Source organism: Scyliorhinus canicula, chromosome 8 (genome assembly GCF_902713615.1).
Source record: "Scyliorhinus canicula chromosome 8, sScyCan1.1, whole genome shotgun sequence".
Taxonomy (NCBI): Eukaryota; Metazoa; Chordata; class Chondrichthyes; order Carcharhiniformes; family Scyliorhinidae; genus Scyliorhinus; species Scyliorhinus canicula.
The window spans coordinates 42131118-42152063 of NC_052153.1; the positions used below are offsets into that span (position 1 = coordinate 42131118).

At 49.8% G+C, this 20946-nt stretch overlaps 1 protein-coding gene across 4 annotated transcripts in view; it reads right to left on the reverse strand.

The window, feature by feature from the left end:
• Window positions 1-20946, reverse strand: part of LOC119970195 (transmembrane protease serine 9-like) — a 122682-nt gene that overhangs the window by 79235 nt on the left and 22501 nt on the right. For all 4 annotated transcript variants that reach the window (XM_038804439.1, XM_038804440.1, XM_038804442.1 and 1 more), the window contains exons 2-4: window positions 16454-16603; window positions 14502-14632; window positions 4072-4139 (exon numbers count right to left, since the gene is read on the reverse strand). In XM_038804439.1, coding sequence (XP_038660367.1) covers window positions 4072-4139; window positions 14502-14632; window positions 16454-16559 — 305 coding nt within the window. In that variant the 5' untranslated portion in view covers window positions 16560-16603. The remainder of the gene's footprint in view (window positions 1-4071; window positions 4140-14501; window positions 14633-16453; window positions 16604-20946) is intronic.

Here is a 20946-nt window from a genome sequence, read left to right on the forward strand (position 1 = left end):
TTTTTCTCCCAAGTGGAAATAATCAGTCTGGGCCAAGTTCCCTTTCAAATCATTGAAATTATTCCTCCTCACGTTGAGCATTTTCACAATATGCTAGCCTGTATGTTCCTCAGAGTGGCAATCTCTGGTGGATTGTCACTCATTGGATTTACTGTTGCTGGGACTACAAAGTTCCTGGGCTGGATTCTCCAAAAATGGGGCTATGTCCCCCACGCCAGCATCAAAACGCTGGTGTTTCACTCTGTTTAGCCCACTGTGCTAAACCTGCCCCTAAACCAGAGTAGCTGGGGGACAGAGAGGTAAGTGGCACTAGCTGCCGCAGTGGAGGTGTTTAAAGGGACAATTAAAAGGTAGGTGGTTCAGACAACAGGGGGGTTGAATCAGAGGGGGAGAGAGGGTGGGGAGGGGGTCTGAGTTGAGGGGGATGAATGATGGGGAAGTCGGACCAGAGGGGGAAGGGGCGGTCAGACCGGAGGGGGGGACCCAGACTGGAGGAGGGGTCAGACCGGAGGGAAGGCTGGACTGGAGTGGGAGGAGAGGCTGGGCCAGACAAGTGGATCGGACTGGGTTGCACTGGGATTGAGGGGTCAGGTTGGGTTGGAGGGGACGGTAGGGTCGAGGCCGGAGGGTGGTTGAATTTGGCCGGGTGGGGTAGGTTGGGATTAGGGGGTGTTCAAGAGGTGTAAGGTGGGGTCGGTTGGGGTGGGTTGTGGAAGGGGGGGGGGGGGGGGGGGGGGGGGGGGGGGGGGGGGGGCTGGTGATGAAGTTGGTGTGGTGGGTCCCCTGGGGAGTTGGGCGTATGGGGGATGATCCGTGCCAGGCTGATTATGGGATTTTCAAATAGTTACTCTGGATTTAGAAGCGATTTTATTCCCTTTACTCTTTCAGGGTAACTATCAGGGTAAAACTGGCAAAACCACCTGAAGTTAGTGATTTTAATCATTTCTGTTAGATGGTTCCCAGCCCAGCACAATTGTTCCCCTTAGGTTGGAACTTCATGGAGGATTCCCCAACGCATCATTGGGGTACCTCCTAAATGCGACACTGGGGACAGAAAGGTGTGGGCTAATGTTCCTTCTTCTTTACCATAACTATTCTAAACTTGATGATATTGTGATCACTATTTCACAAGTGCTTCCCCGTATTCTCCCACAACGTTCGTCCTCCATTGAAAGATACTCAACTTGCCACTTCATTGTCCATAACTAGACCCAGCACAGCTTTGTTCCTTGTTGGGGCTGGGAACATAGTGATTAAAAAGTTATTTTGAAAACATTTCAAAACTTTGTCCATTTCTCTGGCCTTAACGTTGTTATTGTTCCGATCTTATTTGAACAATTGAAGTCTCCCTTTATCACTACTCTATCGTTCTTTCTGAATTCCACTGTTTGGTGTTCTATCGATTGCACCCAGGAGCATAATAGCTCGTCTACTGTTCCTTAATTCGTACCAAATAGATTATTACACCTTTGAATACTCGAGTAAATCATAGTAAAAGTATATTAAATTATTGCTGCTGTTCCTATCTTTTGTACCTTCTCTATCCTTCCTGAATATCATGTCACCAGGAATATTGAGTTTCCAAACCTTAACTGCTAGTTTTTTGCTGTCGTTTGATAAATATTAGGCAGCAATTTTCATCTGCAAAACCAATTTATCAGATTTTGTAAATTTTATATTTATGCATTCCAAATCCACCCTAGTCTAACCTTGCATGTCCCTCCTATTTCTTAATGAATCTTTATTCTAATACTGATTATCTCTCCCAGTGCTCTGTGCACAGTTTTCTCCGCTCCAGTTCTTCATTGCATTGACACTTCCCCTTTGCCAAATTGGTTTAAAAGTTTGGCAGACCTGCTGAGTTTATTCACTAAACATCACTTCCACCCGTCATGGTGGGCCCTACTTTCAGATCCCATACTCTTAAAGAGAGGGAGAAATGTTGGAAATGTTGTCCCTCTCTTTAGCTTACCTTAGAGTCAAAGGTGACACCAAGGGTGTGAATAAACAGGCTTTATCTCAGTCTGTTTCCAGGGAGAGTGATGGAGTTGGTAGGTCGGGAATGGAGTTTGGAGCGGTGACCAAAAACAATGGCTTGAGTCTTTTCAATGTTTGAGTGGAGGGAAGTTCTGGGTGTTGGATGTCCAATCTGATAATTCAGCAATAGTGAAATCAGCCTCTCATCCACCAACACACTGAGGCACTGGTGGTGTCCGCTAGTCGTTTAGGTCCATAGGCAATAGCCCCGCCCATTCAAAAGCCTGCTAAAAGGGCGGGAAGCTCTACAGCTGCCATCTTGAAGTGCTTACGCTGTGGTACAAAGAAATGGCACAGGCTGCAAGACTGCTTTTCTGAGGGTGCAGAGTGTTTCCGATGCGGGAGGCCAGGACACTTGCAGTGATTCTGTACAAAACCCCATTAAGCGAAGACAACAACAATAAAATTACAGCATATAGATCACTCTAAAACAGGCCATTAACAAACAAATGCCATCACATATTTTTGGTGAAATGTAAAGAATCATCACTTAGACTTCTGGTCTTCACTATAGAAGTTAAAGGATTGAAAACTAATTTAAGCATGGTACCAGTGCTGATGTTTCCATACTGCAGCCCGCCACTTGCAAAGACGCGCAGCTGGAAAAGACTCCCCAGCTTCAACAAATAACTCGATTTTTTACAGCCTACCCCTTTATTTCTTTGCTCGTTTGTTAGGAGGTTTCGTGCCCACCAATTGTTTTAATCGACCATTATTACAGTTGACACGCTGGCTGAAGAAATATTTTTAATTTTGCAACTCCGACTCTCCGAGCGCTCCCGGGTCATGGTTGAGTCCAAAAAAGGAACTATTCTGAGTGCTTTCTATTAATTTAAAAATTAATTCACACCCTTGGCAACAGCCAGATTTACCGCAATTCATCCTACGGTGGAGTGGTCTCCTGAAAATCAATCCTTGACTTCAGATCCAGGTCTCAATTGTTTCTTACAACATAGGACAGCACATAGAATTCCTACAGTGCAGAAGGCCATTCGGCCCACCGAGTCTGCACCCTACCTTCGACCCACCCCCATCCTATCCCCATAATCCCACCTAACCTGCACATCTTTGAACACTAAGGGGCAAATTATCATGGCCAATCCACCTAACCTGCACATCGTTGGACTGTGGGTGAAAACCGGAGCGCCCGGAGGAAACCCACGCAGACACGGGGAGAAAGTTCAAACTCCACACAGTTACCCAAGGCTGGAATTGAACCCGGGTCTCTAGCGCTGTGAGGCAGCAGTGTTAACCACTGTGCCACCGTGCTGCCCCTTTTGATTATTTTACTGAAAAAACATCCTAGTACCAGCTTTGTTTTTAATACTGCCATGTTTTCAGGGGGTTCGCTTTTACTTCTCAGTAGAGACAAAGGATAACCAGTTGGCCACATCGTAGGTTACTGATGAAAGTCCTAGGTGAAAGAGAGAGAACATCTCCCAAGTGCCTCTGGTGATGTCATCGCATATCAAATGACATCATATACAGTGGGACATTGGTTACAATATATAGTACATGGTGAGTATAATAGAATGGAATGGTCAAATACCCTTCCTTTACCATGCAAAACATCTATGGAGGTTGGGATTAGCAAGGGACCGTTGCATTGTCACTTGGGCGTCACAATGGCCCATTGGTTAGCACTGCTGTCTCACAGCTCCAGAGACCCGGGTTCAATTCCGGCCTCGGGTGACTGTGTGCAGTTTGCACTTTCTCCCCGTGTCTGCGTAGGTTTCCTCCGGGTGCGCCGCTTTCCTCCCACAGTCCTAAAGATGTGCAGGTTAAGTGGATTGACCATGTCAAATTGCCCCTCAGTGTCCAAAAGGTTAGGTGGGGTTACTGGGCTACGGGGATAGGGCTTGAGTAGGATGCTCTTCCAATGGCCGGTACGGACCCGATGGACCGAATGGCCTCCTTCTGCACTGTCGTGATTATATGATTCTACATCAAGTCTTGAAACTGGTGTAATCTGTCAAAACTTCAGTTTTTAAATTATTTTGCAAATATTAGCCAGGAAATTTGTAAGGGACGTACCTGAATTCCACAACGCTCGAACTGTCAAATTGAGAGGACAAGATTGATGCTGAATACACATTTTTAATCTGTAACCAACGGAATGAGAAGAGATGTCATATCCTCCAGCACTTTGTAAATGCAAAAAATGGCTTGTCACACACTAATACTAACAGGAGATTTGGGATACTCAGAAAATACCTTATTCGTTCAACATTTATACCCTTAGGCTAGAGTGTTTTTTAAATAAGAATAATAATCATTATTGTCACAAATAGGCTTACATTAACACTGCAATGAAGTTACTGTGAAAAGCCCCCAGTTGCCACATTCTGGCGCCTGTTTGGATACATGGAGGGAGAATTCAGAATGTCCAAATTACCTAACAGCACGCCTTTCTGGATTTACGTCTTATCGTTATTTCAAAAGGAATTTCAAATACTTACAGGCAATGAAAACTGCATGAAAACGGCATAATCTGAAAGAGAGAGACAGAGGGAGAGAGAGAAGAAGATTGAAAGAAAGGGAGAGAAAGGAGGGAGAGGTAGCAATAACAAACACAGATATAATTGGCGAGGAAGGGAGACAAATAAGGGAAGAGAAAAAGAGACAGAGAAAATAATGTGACCGTTGACCTTTCCTTTCCGGCACTGCAACACGCTAGGACATGTTTCTCTCTTCCCTGTTCCCGAATGCACCAGAGTAATGTAGCGAAAAGGTGGGCGGGTAATCTTTTCATGTCTTTGTCTTACCTGCTCCTGACTGCATTGGAGCATGGTGCAGCTGATTAAGTGAAATACAAATTAAACCAAACTGCACTACTGTTCGCGCAGAGGCCCAGATTATTTCTACATCCTTTGGCCATATGCGGTAGTGGTAATATCACTGGATTTAGTAATCCAGAGACGTAGGCTCCTGCTCTGGGTTAAAATCCCACCATGGCAGCTCGTGGATTTTAAATTCAATCAATAAATGAATCTGGATTGAAAGCTGGAGCAGGATTCTCCCGTACCCGGCGGGCAGGGAGTCCCGGCGGGACAGAGTGGCGTCAACCACTCTGGCATCGGGCCGCCAAAGGTGCGGAATCCTCCGCACCTTCAGGGGCTAGGCCCGCCCCGGAGTGGTTGGCGCCCCACCGGCCGGCGAGATAGGGGCCTGGCGCCACACCAACCAGCGCCGAAGGGCCTCTGCTGGCCGGCGCGAGTTGACGCATGCGCGGGAGCGCCAGCGCGTACTGGTGCATGCGCACATGGAGTCACATCCGCACCGGGATTGACGGATGACCACAGCCTCCGGTGCGGAAGGAATAGAGTGCACCCACGGCACAGGCCCACCCATGGATAGGTGAGCCCCGACCGTGGGCCAGGCCACCGTGGGGGCACCTCCCAGGGCCAGAACCTCCCGCGACCCCCCAAGAACCCCGGAGCCCGCCCGTGCCGGCAGGTCCGGCCGGTAAGGGACCAACTCCAATTTACACCGGCGGGACCGGCATAGAATGGATGGGACTTCGGCCCATCGCGGGCCGGAGAATCCGGACAGCCCTGGGGCCCATTGAGTCGCGCCGGACCCCGCCATTCTCCGAGGCGGGTGGCGCGACTCACGCCACGCCGGTTTTTGGGCGGCGGGAGAATTGGGAGGACGGTGGGGGCGGGATTCACGACGACCCCCGGCGATTCTCCCATCCGGCCGGGGGGTCAGAGAATCCCGCCCCTGGTCGCAGTAATGGCGACCATAACGTCCTTTAGGACAGGAAGTCTGCCACTCTGCCAAGTCTGGCCTACATGTCATTCCAGGCCTCAGCAAGATGGCTGAATCTTAACTGCCTTGTCAAATTGACTAGCAAGCAACTCAGTTGTAGCGAAATACTGTCGAAAGGGAATAAAACCAAATTGACCATCTGACATCGGCCGAGCAACACCGTTTCTAACAGCACTCTGGGTGTACCTGCAACAGGTGACTGCAGCGCTTCAAGAAGGCTGCTCACCACCACCTTTTCAAGGGCAGATAAAATGAATAACAATTGCCAGCCTTGCTAGTGAACAAAGAACAAAGAACAATACAGCACAGGAACAGGCACTTTAGCCCTCCAAGTCTGTGGCGATCACGTGTCCTATCTAGACCAACCGCCTGTATCCTTCTATATCCCGTCTGTTCATGTGCCTATCCAGATAAGTCTTATAGGTCGCCAACGTATCTGTCTCAACCACCTCACTTGTCAGTGCATTCCAGGCCACCCTCTGTGTAAAAAACTTTTCCCACACTTCTCCACTGAACCTTTCCCCGCTCACCTTGAACTTGTGCCGACTTGTAATTGTCAATTTATCCAGCCCGCTCTCGATGGCGAGTTCCAAATCTCACCCAGAGATGGCGAGATTATCATTAACCCTCATTTGCATTCATTTCAATCTCATTAGTGAGAGTGCAGCGGCCTCATGGGAATTACCCGGCTCCCCAGAAATAAATCACGTGGACGTTGATCAGTACTCCTTTTTAAAGACGTGACGCTGGCCCAGTGCTCGGGGGCTTGGGGGCCTCTCACGGGACTTGGGCTTGGTCGGGGGACTGAAGCATTCCAGGTCGCAAATCACCCTGCGCTGGGGGAGCGAGTGGCTTTGCGTCTGTGAGGGCTTCAAGCCATCTTTAGATATTGGGGAGACCCATAACAGGGGCAAGTTGCAGCCTGTCTGTCCCACCAAACACATCCAGGACACTGTCTTTCTGAATGTGAATGTGGTGAATTATAAACCTAGTAATTCACACTGTGTTGTATTATATGTGTTGTGTCCTTGTGGGCTCTGTATACGAGCCGTTGCACGGCTCTGCCCATAGGGGGAGATAAGGAGTTTGTACTGGGCTCCACCCTTGGCTCTGCCCATGGCTCCGCCCATGGCTCCTCCCACTAACCGGAAGAATAAAGCTCTGCAGTCGTGAGCCTGCTGCCAGTTCATCCCGTCGCAGGCAGGCTCACTTGTAAGACTATTAAAACCACTGTTCACTTCCAATCACGTGTCTTGTGAATTGATGGTCTCATCAATTTAATAGTCTTAGGAAACTTGAAGAAAACTACTATGGAATCAGCCCTCAAACCTGACCGACTAGAACTCGACCCGCAGGCTGCAGAGGCGAAATAAATCTTTCTACACTGGCTCAGATGTTTCAAGGCCTACCTGGCTGAATCAAGCACTTCAGAAGCTACGGAGGAGCAGAAACTCAGCCTACTGCACACAAGGGTGAGCTACCGTATCTCTAATCAACTTAACAGTACTACCTCGTATACGGAGGCCCTGGCCATGCTCGATCGAATGTACGTGAGGCCCATTAACGAGGTCTACGTGCGCCACATTTTTATGACCCGCCACCAGCGCCCCGCGGAGTCGCTGGACGAATTCCTGCGCGATTTAAAAGCTTTAGCTCGGGACTGCAATGACCAAGCTGTATCAGCCGCCCAACATATGGAGCCCGCTGTCCGAGATGTATACGTGGCAGGGCTCAGGTCCAACTATGTGCGCCAGCGGTTGCTTGAAAAAGGGGCCCAGAACTTGGAGGACACTGTAGAGTTAGCTACAACCATGGAGGTCTCGTTCCGCAGCCTTACCTCGTTCCCCGCGGACCAAGCGACCCCATCCTGGGCCCCCGACCAGCGACTGCCCCAGGCCTGTGCCATGCGGCCACCCACCCACTACGCAGCTCCAGTGTGCCATTTTTGTGGGCAGCCCCAACACAGACGGCAGCACTGCCTGGCCCGCAACGCGACCTGCAGCAGCTGCGGTCACAAAGGACACTATGCCCGGGTCTGCCTGGCGAAGAAAACTCCTACCCCAAACTCTCCCGCAGCCCAGAGCACTCGCTTCCCAAACTCATAGACCCGCAGGCCCCGTAATGCTGCAGCCTGTATGCCGACTCCGCCCCCGCCCGACACGTGCGATTCATGGGGGCCGCCCTCTTGACAATCCTCCTCCACGCGGCCGGCCACATGCGACTCATGGTGGCCATCTTGGACGCCATCTTCCTCGCCGCAACACCTCCGCAACTCTATGATGACCGTTAAAATCAACGGGTACAGTACACCGTGTCTCTTCGATTCCGGGAGCACCGAGAGCTTCGTACACCCTGATCTGGTAAGACGCTGTTCGCTCCCTATTTTCCCTGCACGGCAAACTATCTCCCTCGCTTTGGGCTTACACTCTGTTCACCTACAAGGGCGCACCGTCGCAACCCTGATGATTCAGGGCGCCAGCTACTCAAACTTCCAGCTGTACATACTCCCCGAACTCTGCGCCCCACTCTTACTGGGACCCGACTTCCAGTGTAACCTCAAAAGCCTCACACTCAGCTTTGGCGGGCCCCTACCCCCACTCACTATCTGCAGTCTAGCAACGCTAAAAATCGACCCCCCCTCCACTCTTTGCTAACCTCACTCCAGACTGCAAACCCGTAGCCACTTGCAGCAGGCGGTACAGCCTGCATGACAGGGTGTTTATCAGAACCGAGGTCCATAGGCTCCTACGTGAGGGGGTCATAGAGGCCAGTAACAGCCCCTGGAGAGCTCAGGTGGTGGTCGTCAAGACCGGGGAAAAATTCCGAATGGTAGTGGACTATAGCCAAACCATTAATCGGTTCACGCTCCTCGATGCGAACCCCCTTCCCAGGATTGCAGACATGGTAAACTAGATCGCCCAGTACCACATCTTCTCCACGGTGGATCTGAAGTCTGCATACCACCAGCTCCCAATTCGCCCGGAGGACCGCCACTACATGGCGTTTGAGGCAGACGGCCGCCTCTTCCATTTCCTCCAGGTTCCCTTTGGCGTCACGAATGGGGTCTCGGTGTTCCAACGAGCAATGGACCGAATGGTGGACCAGTACGGGCTGCGGGCCACGTTTCTGTACTTGGATAACGTCACCATCTGCGGCCATGATCAGCAGAACCACGACGCTAACCTCCATCGATTTTTCCAAACTGCCCAGAAATGTAACCTCACGTATAACACGGAGAAATGTGTTTTCCGCACGAGCAGGCTAACCATCCTCGGCTATGTCGTGAACAAAGGGAGTCCTGGGCCCCGGTCCGGACCGTATGCGTCCCCTCTTACAACTCCCTCTCCCTCATTGTCCCAGGGCCCTCAAGAGGTGCCTGGGATTCTTCTCGTATTATGTCCAGTGGGTCCCTCAGTATGCGGACAAAGCCCACCCACTATTTAAGGCCACACTCTTTCCTCTGTCAGCTGAGGCTCGCCAGGCCTTCACCTGCATCAAGGAGGACATCGCCAAGGCGGCCACGCGGACGGTGGATGAATCCGTCCCCTTCCAGTTGGAGAGCGATGCCTCAGAGGTAGCTCTTGCAGCCACATTAAATCAGGCAGGGAGACCAGTCGCCTTTTTCTCCCGAACCCTCTCCGCTTCGGAACTTCGACACTCCTCGGTCGAAAAGGAAGCACAAGCCATTGTGGAGGCTATTCGTCACTGGAGGCACTACCTCGCAGGTAGGAGGTTCACCCTCATCACCGACCAAAGATCGGTAGCCTTTATGTTTGACAACTCGCAAAGAAGCAAAATTTAAAATGATAAGATCCTGAAGTGGAGGAGCGAACTCTCCACCTACAAGTACTATATTATGTATCGACCGGGGAAGCTCAACGAGCCCCCAGATGCCCTGTCCCGCGGCACATGCGCCAGCGCGTAAGACGAGCGCCTGAAAGCTATCCACAATGTCCTCTGCCACCCGCGGTCACCCGGCTCGCCCACTACAGCAAAGCCCAAAATCTGCCTTTCTTCACCGAGGAGGTAAAAGCCATCACCGGGGATTGCCCGATCTGCACGTAGTGCAAACCGCACTTCTATAGACCAGACAAGGCCCACCTGGTAAAGATATCCCGGCCCTTTGAACGCCTGAGCATCGATTTCAAAGGGCCACTCCCCTCGACTAATCAAAATGTGTACTTCTTGAACGTCATCGACGCGTTCTCCCGCTTCCCCTTTGCTATCCCGTGCCCCGATATGACCTCCCACACAGTCATCAGAGCTCTGCACAGTATCTTCACCCTGTTTGGTTTCCCCAGCTACGTACACAGCGACAGGGGTTTGTCCTTTATGAGCGACGAGCTGCGTCAGTACCTGCTCGACAAGGGCATCGCCTCGAGCAGGACTACCAGCTACAACCCCAGGGGGAACGGGCAGGTGGAGAGGGAGAACGCAACGGTCTGGAAGACCGTCCTACTGACCCTCCGGTCCAGGAATCTCCCGACCTCCCATTGGCAGGAAGTCCTCCCTGACGCGCTCCATGCTATTAGGTCCCTTCTATGCACAGCCACCAACCAGACCCCTCACAAATGGCTATTTGTTTTTTCTAGGGGCACTACCACGGGGGTTTCGCTCCCAGTATGGTTGAAGACTCCGGGCCCGGTTATCCTCCGGAAGCACGTCCGGGCACACAAAACTGACGCACTCGGAGAAAGAGTGCTCCTGCTCCACTCCAACCCCCAATACGCTTTCATCCAATACCCTGATGGCCGTCAGGACACTGTTTCCCTCCGGGACCTGGCGCCTGCAGGATCCAACTCCACCACCACTACCGCCGAGGTACCCCTCACACTACACCCCACCCAACCCTCCGCGCCCTGCGCCCCCGCACCTACAGGCTCACTGCCCGTGCTCTGCGCCCCCGTGCCTATAGGTCTCCGGCGCTCCCCGTAGCCCATCGAACCAGTCGGGTATGAGGCTCGGACCGAATCACCCCCGGAGTCCACTATCGTACACTCGCCGACCGCCCCCACCCAGCCACCCGAAGAGGCTGCAACCCCAGTGCTCCGCCGATCCCAAAGGATGACTCGGCCGCCAGACTGGCTCAATTCATCACCCCCGCCGGACTTGATTTTTTTTACAGGGGGTGAATGTGGTGAATTATAAACCTAGTAATTCACACTGTGTTGTATTATATGTATTGTGTCCTTGTGGGCTCTGTATACGAGCCGTTGCGCGGCTCTGCCCACAGGGGGAGATGAGGAGTTTGTACTGGGCTCCACCCATTGCTCCGTCCATGGCTCCTCCCACTAACCGGAAGTATAAAGCTCTGCAGTCGTGAGCCCGCTGCCAGTTCATCTCGTCGCAGGCAGGATCAGTTTAAAACCACTGTTTACTTCCAATCACGTGTCTTGTGAATTGATGGTCTCATCAGTGAATTTTACTCCCTTTGACTGTGAGCAGCCTCTAGCTTCACAGCTGAAGGCAATTACAATTGACGAATTAGCCTTGTTAGTTGTGAGAGTACTGCACAATTGCAGGTTGTGTTTGCTGCTTGCTCCTGCTGATGGCTGCAAATGCTTGGAGGCTGCTGTTGCTGTTTCCTTCCTTTTCTGTAGCCGGAAAGAAGGACAAATCTTTTCTAAGACACCTGGGCTCAGTGGGACGTATGAGTCCAGAAGACAATCTGGTTTGAAGCAAGAAGACGCTGTGGGGCCTGCTGCGCTCCATTGATCCAAATGGGCCACCTGGGGGCGCCGTTGGAGAAACGCTTTCTCAGATTGCTGATGCTTTTGTTGCTGGTGTGGTGATTGCTGCATGTAACTGGCATGTCACCACTGGTTAAACATGCTGGAATTCAAGGATGTCCAACTGCACCTTGAGCGCCAGTGGAACAGGTGAATGCCAGGATTTGATTCCGGTGAGATTGGGCAGTGTGCGAGGGCCTGCACAGCTGTGGATCCTGGATGGAGAAGGGCACTGATACATGGAACAAATAATACATCGATCGGCAGATCATTTCTACGACAAAGTTCTGGTCATGACAACACATTCTCAGGCATCCTCCATTTCTATTGAGGAACCTGCGAGGGGTGATACCGTGCCTTCTTTGTGTGGAAATAAGCTGAAATAGCTTTGTATCGGTACCAATATGGAAGGGTGAGGTTTCCTTGTTTAAGGTTAGTGTGATATGTGAGCTGTTACGGGGGGTTATAGATGCCCTGTATGCCCAGGCAGCCAGCTACATAAGCTTTGAGCTGGACCAAGCCCACTAAGATGCCTGGACTGCAGGATTCTCCACCATTGCCGGGATGCCCTAAGTCCAGGGGGCAATAGATGGCATACATGTAACCTTGTGCCCACCGGGGCATCAAGGAGTGCCCTTTATTAACAGGAAGGCATTCCACTCTCTGAATGTTCAGATTGTGTGCGACCAATCATGCACATGTGTGCCCTCTGCCCAGGGAGCGTGCATGACATCTACCTCCTGGGACACTCGGAGATCGCCGCCATCTTCGAGGACCACCCCATGATGATGGGTTGGCTCTTTTTTTTTAATAAACAATTTTATTGAGGTAGTTTTTGGCTTTGTAAACAGTTACAGACATCCACAGAAAGAAAGCAAATAAGGCAAAAATGTGCAAACATCCACGTACATTCAATACTTCAATCGTAACCTACTGCACAAGCCCGCTCCTCTCCCACCGGTACTACCCACCATTTGACGGGTTGGCTCTTGGGGGACAAACCCACTGAGGTCCTGACTGATAACGCTGGTGTAGAGACCTGAGACCGTGTAGACACCTGATACAATGAGGCACATGTTGCCACCCGTGCTGTCACTGAGTGGTGTATCGGACTGATCAAAATGTGGTCCGGTGCTTAGACCACTCTGGGGGTGCATTGCAGTACACCCCACAGAGGGTCTCTGCTTTGTGGTGATCTGCTATGCCCTCCACGACCTGGTACAGCAGCAGGGTGACATACTGGAGGAGGAGGAGGGACATGTGGCCTCGTCTGAGGAGGAGGCGGACAAGGAGGGGCTGGAGGACGAGCCTGGGAGGAGTCACAGGAGTAGCCAGAGGATGCAGCACAGGCAGTGGCGAGGGTCCAACACGGCCAGGGGACAAGGAAGGCTCTCCTCCTCACCAGCTTATTATAGGACGAGGTTATGTCCGTCAGCTCACCCCCCCCACCCCATTCCCCCCCCCCCCCAACCACCATTTCTCCCCTTTCACCCGATCTATGCTTCCCCCCATTTCCCTCGTTCTCCCCCGGTTCCTCCTTACCTCCATTTCCCTCTTTCCCCCAATCCCTCCCATTTCTCTCCTACCCCCAACCCCTCTCCCCACCATTTCCCTCCTTCCCCCATAATTTCATCACTCAGAGAGTGGTCGGCCTGTGGAATTCGTTACCACAGGAAGTAGTTAAGGCCCAAACCTTGCATGTTTTCAAGAAGCAGTTCGGTATAGGACATAACGCGAATGAGATCAAAGGATATGGGGTGAAAGCAGGATTAGGCTATTGAATTCTATAATCAGCCATGATCATAATGAATGGCAGAGCAGACTCGAAGGGCTGAATGACCTCCTCATTTTCCTATTTTCTATGTTTCTATGCCCTGGGTAAAAGCAGTTGAGAGGTGATGGGTTGGAAACCCGGGTTTGGACATTCATTGATCAAGTATTTTACTGGTCCCCCAGACTTTGAAAGGGACAATATGGTCAAAACACAGCAAAGCGTAAAAACAGATGATATTCTGTATTAGAACTAAAGCATTGACACGTTAGTGGAATCCCAGGCCTCAATATTAGCAGAACAGCCAAAACCACACATCTTCTCTGCTGAGTAGTACTACACTCTGTATGCTTTTCACATTGCCTGTGTCTATGTATTTATATTGTGTAGATGTAAGATTGGGGAAAACTGGTCTCCATGGGTTTAGAACATAGAACATAGAACAGTACAGCACAGAACAGGCCCTTCGGCCCTCGATGTTGTGCCGAGCAATGATCACCCTACTCAAACCCACGTATCCACCCTATACCCGTAACCCAACAATCCCCCCATTAACCTTACACTACGGGCAATTTAGCATGGCCAATCCACCTAACCCGCACATCTTTGGACTGTGGGAGGAAACCGGAGCACCCGGAGGAAACCCACGCACACACGGGGAGGACGTGCAGACTCCACACAGACAGTGACCCAGCCGGGAATCGAACCTGGGACCCTGGAGCTGTGAAGCATTTATGCTAACCACCATGCTACCGTGCTGCCCCGTTTGTCCGTGTAAGGAAATTATAAGGAGGGATTCCTTCAGCAGAGTAGAGTTATTCACCCGGGGAGGTTGGAGACCATGCCACAGATGAACCGGCTGGCGGAGGGATTATGTGTGCACATGCCATATTAACTGGCATGGCAATACCCGGGACATCGCCATTTGCCGTTGTCACATGGATATTGTGCTGTTACCTGCTTTTAGATTGCCGTTACACTTTGATATTGGTGCTCAGAAGTTAGTATGTGTCAGGTTTTACACATACTGAATAAAATATAACCACCGTCACCAATAAGGGTGATCGCTTTGAATCATTTTGTTGGATTTGAGAGTGAAGCAGTTCAAAGGCTAATACCGAATCTACCATTTCCAACAAAACAATGTAATGTTTGGACCAACATGGCTCGATAGGAAACAAATGACCTCTTACTTGTGTCTGAATTTCATTCTCTAATTGAGAGAACTTAGCCGAACCGGGTATTGCCAAGGTGTCAGTATAAACAGCATCTAATATTTTGAAATCTACGAGGAAGAAAACATCCCTTGATCCGACAGTTGATGCTTTGAAAGAAAAGAAACATAAGTCATTGCCTTTGTTATATAGTACTGTGAATCTGAGCCAAAGATCAGCAATATACAGGTGCCTGGCAGTACAATTTTCTCTCTAAGGGCCCATAGGAAGGATTCAAATTGAGAACCAGCTGATTAAAAGTTTCTTATTCCGTCTAACTTCTTTTCTGTCTGTCTGTCTGTCTGTCTGTCTGTTTGTCTGTCTGTCTCTACCTATTGCAAATTTGGGATTCGAATGAAGGAAATGTTTATTGGGTTGGATTCTCCGTTCTGAAGGCTAAGTGCTCCCGCCAGCAGAGACTTGCTCCTGGTCTCTGCTGGCAGTAGGAGTAGTGCACAGTTGTGATTCCCTCACCTTTACCTTGCTAATTTATACATGGAGGAGAGCTCGCCAGATTCCATCAGAAACTCAGTATCAGACCGCCATTTCGAGCAGGCAGTCAGATAGCAAGCCCCCCCCCCAAACCCCTACAATGCAAATTGTGCTGCCCCCTCTGCTGAAAAGTAGCGGCATCTTCCCCCACACCAACCACGGGAATAACGGGTCCCCCCCCCACCCCTACAGTATGAGGTTAACCCGAACCCCAGCAGCAAAACCCCAACCCCCATAAGACCCCCCATTAGACCCCCCTGTCCCCCCCCTTAAAGAGTCTCCATCAGAGATCCCCATCAGTCACCCCTGCTAGAAAGCTGAATAGCAGTCCAGGCAGTACAGTGAAAAATCACTGCATTTTCACTTGCCCTTCCCTTACATTTGTTACCTCCATGTATTTAAAGCAACAGCTGTTGCAAGTGTCAGAGGTTTCCTGGAAAGCCCAGTATACTGCAAATGGCTTCAAATCCCCAGACAGCATTTGAAATGCAAACCTTCCATTCAGTTTCACACAGAAATACATTAGGGGGGGGTTGTTGGGTTACGGGTATAGGGTGGATGCGTGGGTTTGACTAGGGTGATCATGGCTCGGCACAACATTGAGGGCCGAAGGGCCTGTTCTGTGCTGTACTGTTCTATGTTCTATGTTCTATTAGCCTGTGTTGACAGTTTTATTACTCCAGAAAGAGATGCTTGGTGGATTGTTGATCTATATTTCCTATCATGCTTGAATGACCTGCTTTGATGCTAACCACATTGTTTCTGAACACTCTTGCTATAATTAACAGTTCCACACCACATCACAAGCAGCTAAGTGCTTTCACGTCCTCTTTTTAAGTGGGATGCTCCTTCCAAGGGCCAGTGCAGACTCGATGGGCCGAATGGCCTCCTTCGGCACTCTAAATTCTATGATTCTATGATTTTCACAGGAGAAAGCTGCTGGGAGGGGTCTGGTGGGGGAATCTGATGGTGGGGCCTGATGGGGGGGGTCTTATTGGGGGTTCTGATGGGAGATCTGATGGAGAGGGGGGGGGATTAGGTGGGTGGGTTGGGCAGGATTTGTGTTGTGTGGGGTTGGGGGCCTTCCAATGGATTTTAGGGAGACACCTCAGTTATACACTGATCCCCTTGAACCACTATGGGGTCCACTGCATCAGGGCTTAGGAAAAGTGCATGATGTGGAATTCCCACTGTGGTGTCGGTGCATAACACGTGGGAGCGGAGACTCGGGCTTCTTGCGTGTTAATTGGATGCAAATGGGTGCAAATCACCTATTTGCACCCTCCCGCCAGCTCGGGGCGTGTAGTTTGCTGCCCGTGCCAGCAGGGGGACTGGAGCATCGGAAACCCACTACTGTCGCATAGCAATGGAGAATTCATCCCATTATGTCACATTACCAATTGAATAATACATTTACCGATCACTGACTGGTGAATTACCTCGTGTCAGAAATACTCCGAGAAGAATTGCTGCAACTGCTCCAAGAATGAAAACGGTAGAAACAACGGCCACAATGCTGACCCAAAGACTTTTGGATAATTTCATTTTGAATAACTGAAGTTTTTAACTATCTTCAATCTTCAGTTTCTCTGTGAGGATAAAAAAAAAGTAGCTTGCTTCGCGTTTTGTCGGGTTAACAAAAAACATACAGTATTTACAGGTGTTGCGGACAATCTCAGCATTTGTCTGGCCATCTCTAATTGCCCTGGATAACCTCCTTCTTGACCCGCTGCAGCCCATCTGTTGTAGCTACACCCATAGAGTTGGAAGGGACTTCCAAGATTTTGCTACAGCGACAGTGAAGGAACAGTTATATAGTTAATTTAGGATGGTGCGTGGTTTGAAGAGGAGCTTGCAGATAGTGGTGCTCCCATGCATCTGCTGCCCCTGTCCTGCCAGGTGATCAAGGCCATGGGCTTGGAAAGTGCTGTTGAAGGAGGCATTTTGTAGGAGGTACACATCGCTGTCAATGTGATACAGAGAGTGAATATTTCAACTGGTGGTTGGGATTCCAATTAGCTTTGCCCTCTTGTTTCTTGAGTGTTGCTGGAGCTGCACTCATCCAGGCAAGTGGGAGGTATTCCATCAACTTCGGAGTGATACCGGGCCGGATTTTCGTGGAGAAGGTGGGAAGGTCAAGATGGAAAATCTCCCAACTTGGCAGATCTATTTCCTTTAAAAAGGCCTCTGCCCACCATAATTTTGTTCCAGGCAGCCAGGGCAGGATGGGTTTGGGCCTGCTGCTTCTGGAGACAGGCCATGGTAGCAACTGAGGCAGATAGTTCTCCAGGATAGTCGGATAAAACACTTGCCTTTGTTATAGAGACATGTCCCCAGTGTAAAGATGAATGCCAGGTGCTTAAATTCTTACCGCTCACCCAGTTCCATTCCTCCTCCATGCCTCCTCATGGTCTCCATGGCACTTCATCCCCCTCATATCCCCTATGCCCCATCATACCTTCATTCCCCATCCATTCCCCCAAATCATCCGTACCTCCTCCTTGAACCGGCAGACCCCATATGTTCCCTCATCTGATCTTTTATTATGGTCACAGATCGGCTTGCATTAACATTGCAATGAAGTTACTGTGAAAATCCCCTTGTCACCACGCTCCGGCGCCTGTTTGGGTACACTCAGGGAGAATTCAGAATGTCCAATTCATCTAACAGCAACGTCTTTCAGGATCTGTGGGAGGAAACCGGAGCACCCGGAGGAAACCCACGCAGCCACAAGGAAAACGGGCAGACTCCGCACAGACAGTGACCCAAGCCGGGAATCAAACCTGGGACCCTGGCGCTGTGAAGCAACAGTGCTAACCACTGTGCTGCCATGCCGCCCATGTATCATCCATAGCCATTCACCAGTATCCACTATGAGTAGACATCAAGATGTCTTTGAAATGGACATTAAAAAATAAACTTCTAATACTTTAATGTCATTCAAATATACCATACAGAGAAAATGCTCCTTCAATAAAGCCATTCCAAAAGGTTAAACCACCAAAAGTGGTCAATCTGTTGTAAAAAATAACATCTATTTCACTAACCACATAAATGATAGATAGTCCTTAAATTACCTCTGAGAACTGTCAATCAACATGTCTATATAATTGCCTGCTTAGGTAAGTGGTTTTGGACCTTTTGAAACTCAGCCAAGCATTAGTAATGGGCTCATCTTTCTCAATAAAACCATTCCAGCCCACAGACAGTGGAACCTATCACAATAGCAGAAATAGATGGCTACGTTTTTTTAGGCGACACCAGATGATCTATCAATCATTGCACTCCAACAGCAGTGTCTGTTTTTCCTCTGACAGCTGTTGAAAGGTTTTTCTTTGTCACTTTGAAAGGGCTCTGTGCATGTAAATCACTTCAAATCATTGCACTTCAATTTCCAATCAGTATTTTTTTTTCAGTTTCGAATGCATAAGAGAACTTTTCCCAATGGAAAAAATACATGTTAACACTTGTGCAATGTTAATCAAATATAATGGTCAATTTAGCGTTGCAGGTCACAGCCCTTTAATCAATCACAAGAAGTGAAAACATTTCTATCTTGTAATACAACATCTAGCTATTGAAACAGAGAGAACAAATCTTTATTGTTTATATTTCAAAGCCAGACACTGGAAAAATTCCAAGAGGAGGTCATTATTTTCTTTCAGTTCCCCACTTGGGATTAAGTCCCCGCCATGATTCACCACTTATTCTTACTGAAGGGGCCCAACTCCACGAGCATTGCAGGGTTGTGGGGGTGGTGGAGGGGGGGAGGGGGGGGGGGCAGGTGCTGGGTTGGTTCGACTGCCTATCCCTGCAATAGAGTTGGCAAGGGTAGGAGTGTTGCATGCAGGTTGGCTGTCTGCATCCTTGGCCTTTGCGGGCGAAAATAGCCAGAAACAAGAATGGAGGCAGAATCCCTGAATCGGGTTCTGTCTGCCATATTTACGGGGCTCCCACGTCAGCTCCGATTAAGGTCTTAAATCTTCGATCGGTTGGGGCATATTGAGGACAGTTTAAAGGTGACAGTGAGGAATATTTAAAGCAGAAAGATTAGAGAAATGGAATATTCCACACTCCAGTAAGTGGCAGCACAGTGCAAGCAAAATTAAACTTAATATTCAGTTGTCCACCAGAGCTCATTAGTACCTGGAAAAGGGTAAAGATTTGTTAAATATTTGGACTTATGGGATTGCTGTGTAGCTTGTGAAACATCTTATTAAAGCTAATAATACTGAAAACCAGGTCTCTGGCACTGAGTCTGGCTCTGTAGCTCAGAAGGGAAGGGGGGAGAATAGAAAAGCAATAGTGATAGAGGACTCAATGGTTAGGGGGATGGATAGGAGATTCTGTGGTCGCGAGCGAGACTCCCGGAAGGTATGTTGCCTCCCGGGTGCCAGGGCCAGGGATGTCTCGGATCGAGTCTACAGGATTCTTAAGGAGGAGTGTGAGCAGCCAGAAGTCGTGGTGCACATAGGCATCAACGACATAGCTACGAAAAGGGATGAGGGTCCAAAAAGTGATTTCAGGGAGTTAGGTTGGAGGCTAAAGAGCAGGACAAGCAGAGTAGTGATCTCAGGATTTCTACCGGTACCACGTGCAAGTGAGGCAAGGAACAGAGAGCGAGTGCAGCTGAACATGTGGCTACAGGGCTGGTGCAGGAGGGAAGACTTCAGATATGTGGATCATTGAGATATCTTCTGGGAAAGTGGGATCTGTAGATTAAGGATGGTTTGCACCTAAACTGAAGGGGCACCAATATCCTGGATGGGAGGTTTGCTAGAGCTCTTCGGGAGGATTTAAACTAGTTTGGCAGGGGGATGGGAACCAGAGCTATGGATCAGAGGAAAGGGTAGCTGTTGAACAGGCAGAAATAATATGCAGCAAGTCTGTGAGGAGGGATAGACAGTTGATAGGGCAAAGTTGCACTCGGTGGAATGGGTTAAAGTGTGTCTGTTCAATGCAAGGATTGTCAGGAATAAGGGAGATGAACTTAGAGAATGGATCAGTATTTGGAACTACAATGTTGTGGTCATTACGGAGACATGGATTTCACAGAGGCAGGAATGGTTGTTAGATGTTCCGGGGTTTAGATGTTTTCAGAAGAATAGGGAGGGAGGTAAAAGAGGAGTGGGAGTGGCACTGTTATTTAGGGAGTGCACCACAGCTGCAGAAAAGGAGGTAGTTGAGGAGGGTTTGTCTACTAAGTCAGTATGGGTGGAAGTCAAAAACAAGAAAGGAGCAGTCACTTTATTGGGAGTTTTCCATAGACCTCCCAATAGCAGCAGAGAGATAGAGAGCGGCCTCCGCGCATGCGCTAGTTGGCGCCGGCCCAACTGCCATGCGCGGGACCCAAGGCGCTGATTCTTTTGCGTGCCGCCGGATCTCTGACGCCATGCCAACGCCCCGCCCCAGTAAATCGCACAACGCTCCTGCTGGCCCCACGGCGGGGGGAGAATAGGGGTCTGGGAAGGGGCGCTGAGGCCGGAGTAAAACACTCCGGTTTTTACTCCGGCGTCGGCACTTCGACTCCTGTCGGGAGAATCCCGCCCCTTGTGTCCAGTTCTGGTCATCTCATTATCGGACGGATGAGGATGCTTTGGAGAGGGTACAGAGGAGATTTACCAGGATGCTGTCTGGACTGGAGGGCATGTCTTATGAAGAAAGGTTGAGGGAGCTAGGGCTTTTCTCACTGGAGTGAAGAAGGCAGAGAGGTGACTTGATAGAGGTGTACAAGGTGATGAGAGGCATGGATAGAGTGGATAGCCAGAGACTTTTCCCCAGGGTGGAAATGGCTGTCACGAAGGGAGATAATTTTAAGGTGATTGGAGGAAGGTATAGGGGAGATGTCAGAGGTAGCTTCTTTACACAGAGAGTGGTGGAATGCACTGCCAGCAGAGATGGTGGAGTCAGAGTCATTAGGGACATTTAAGCG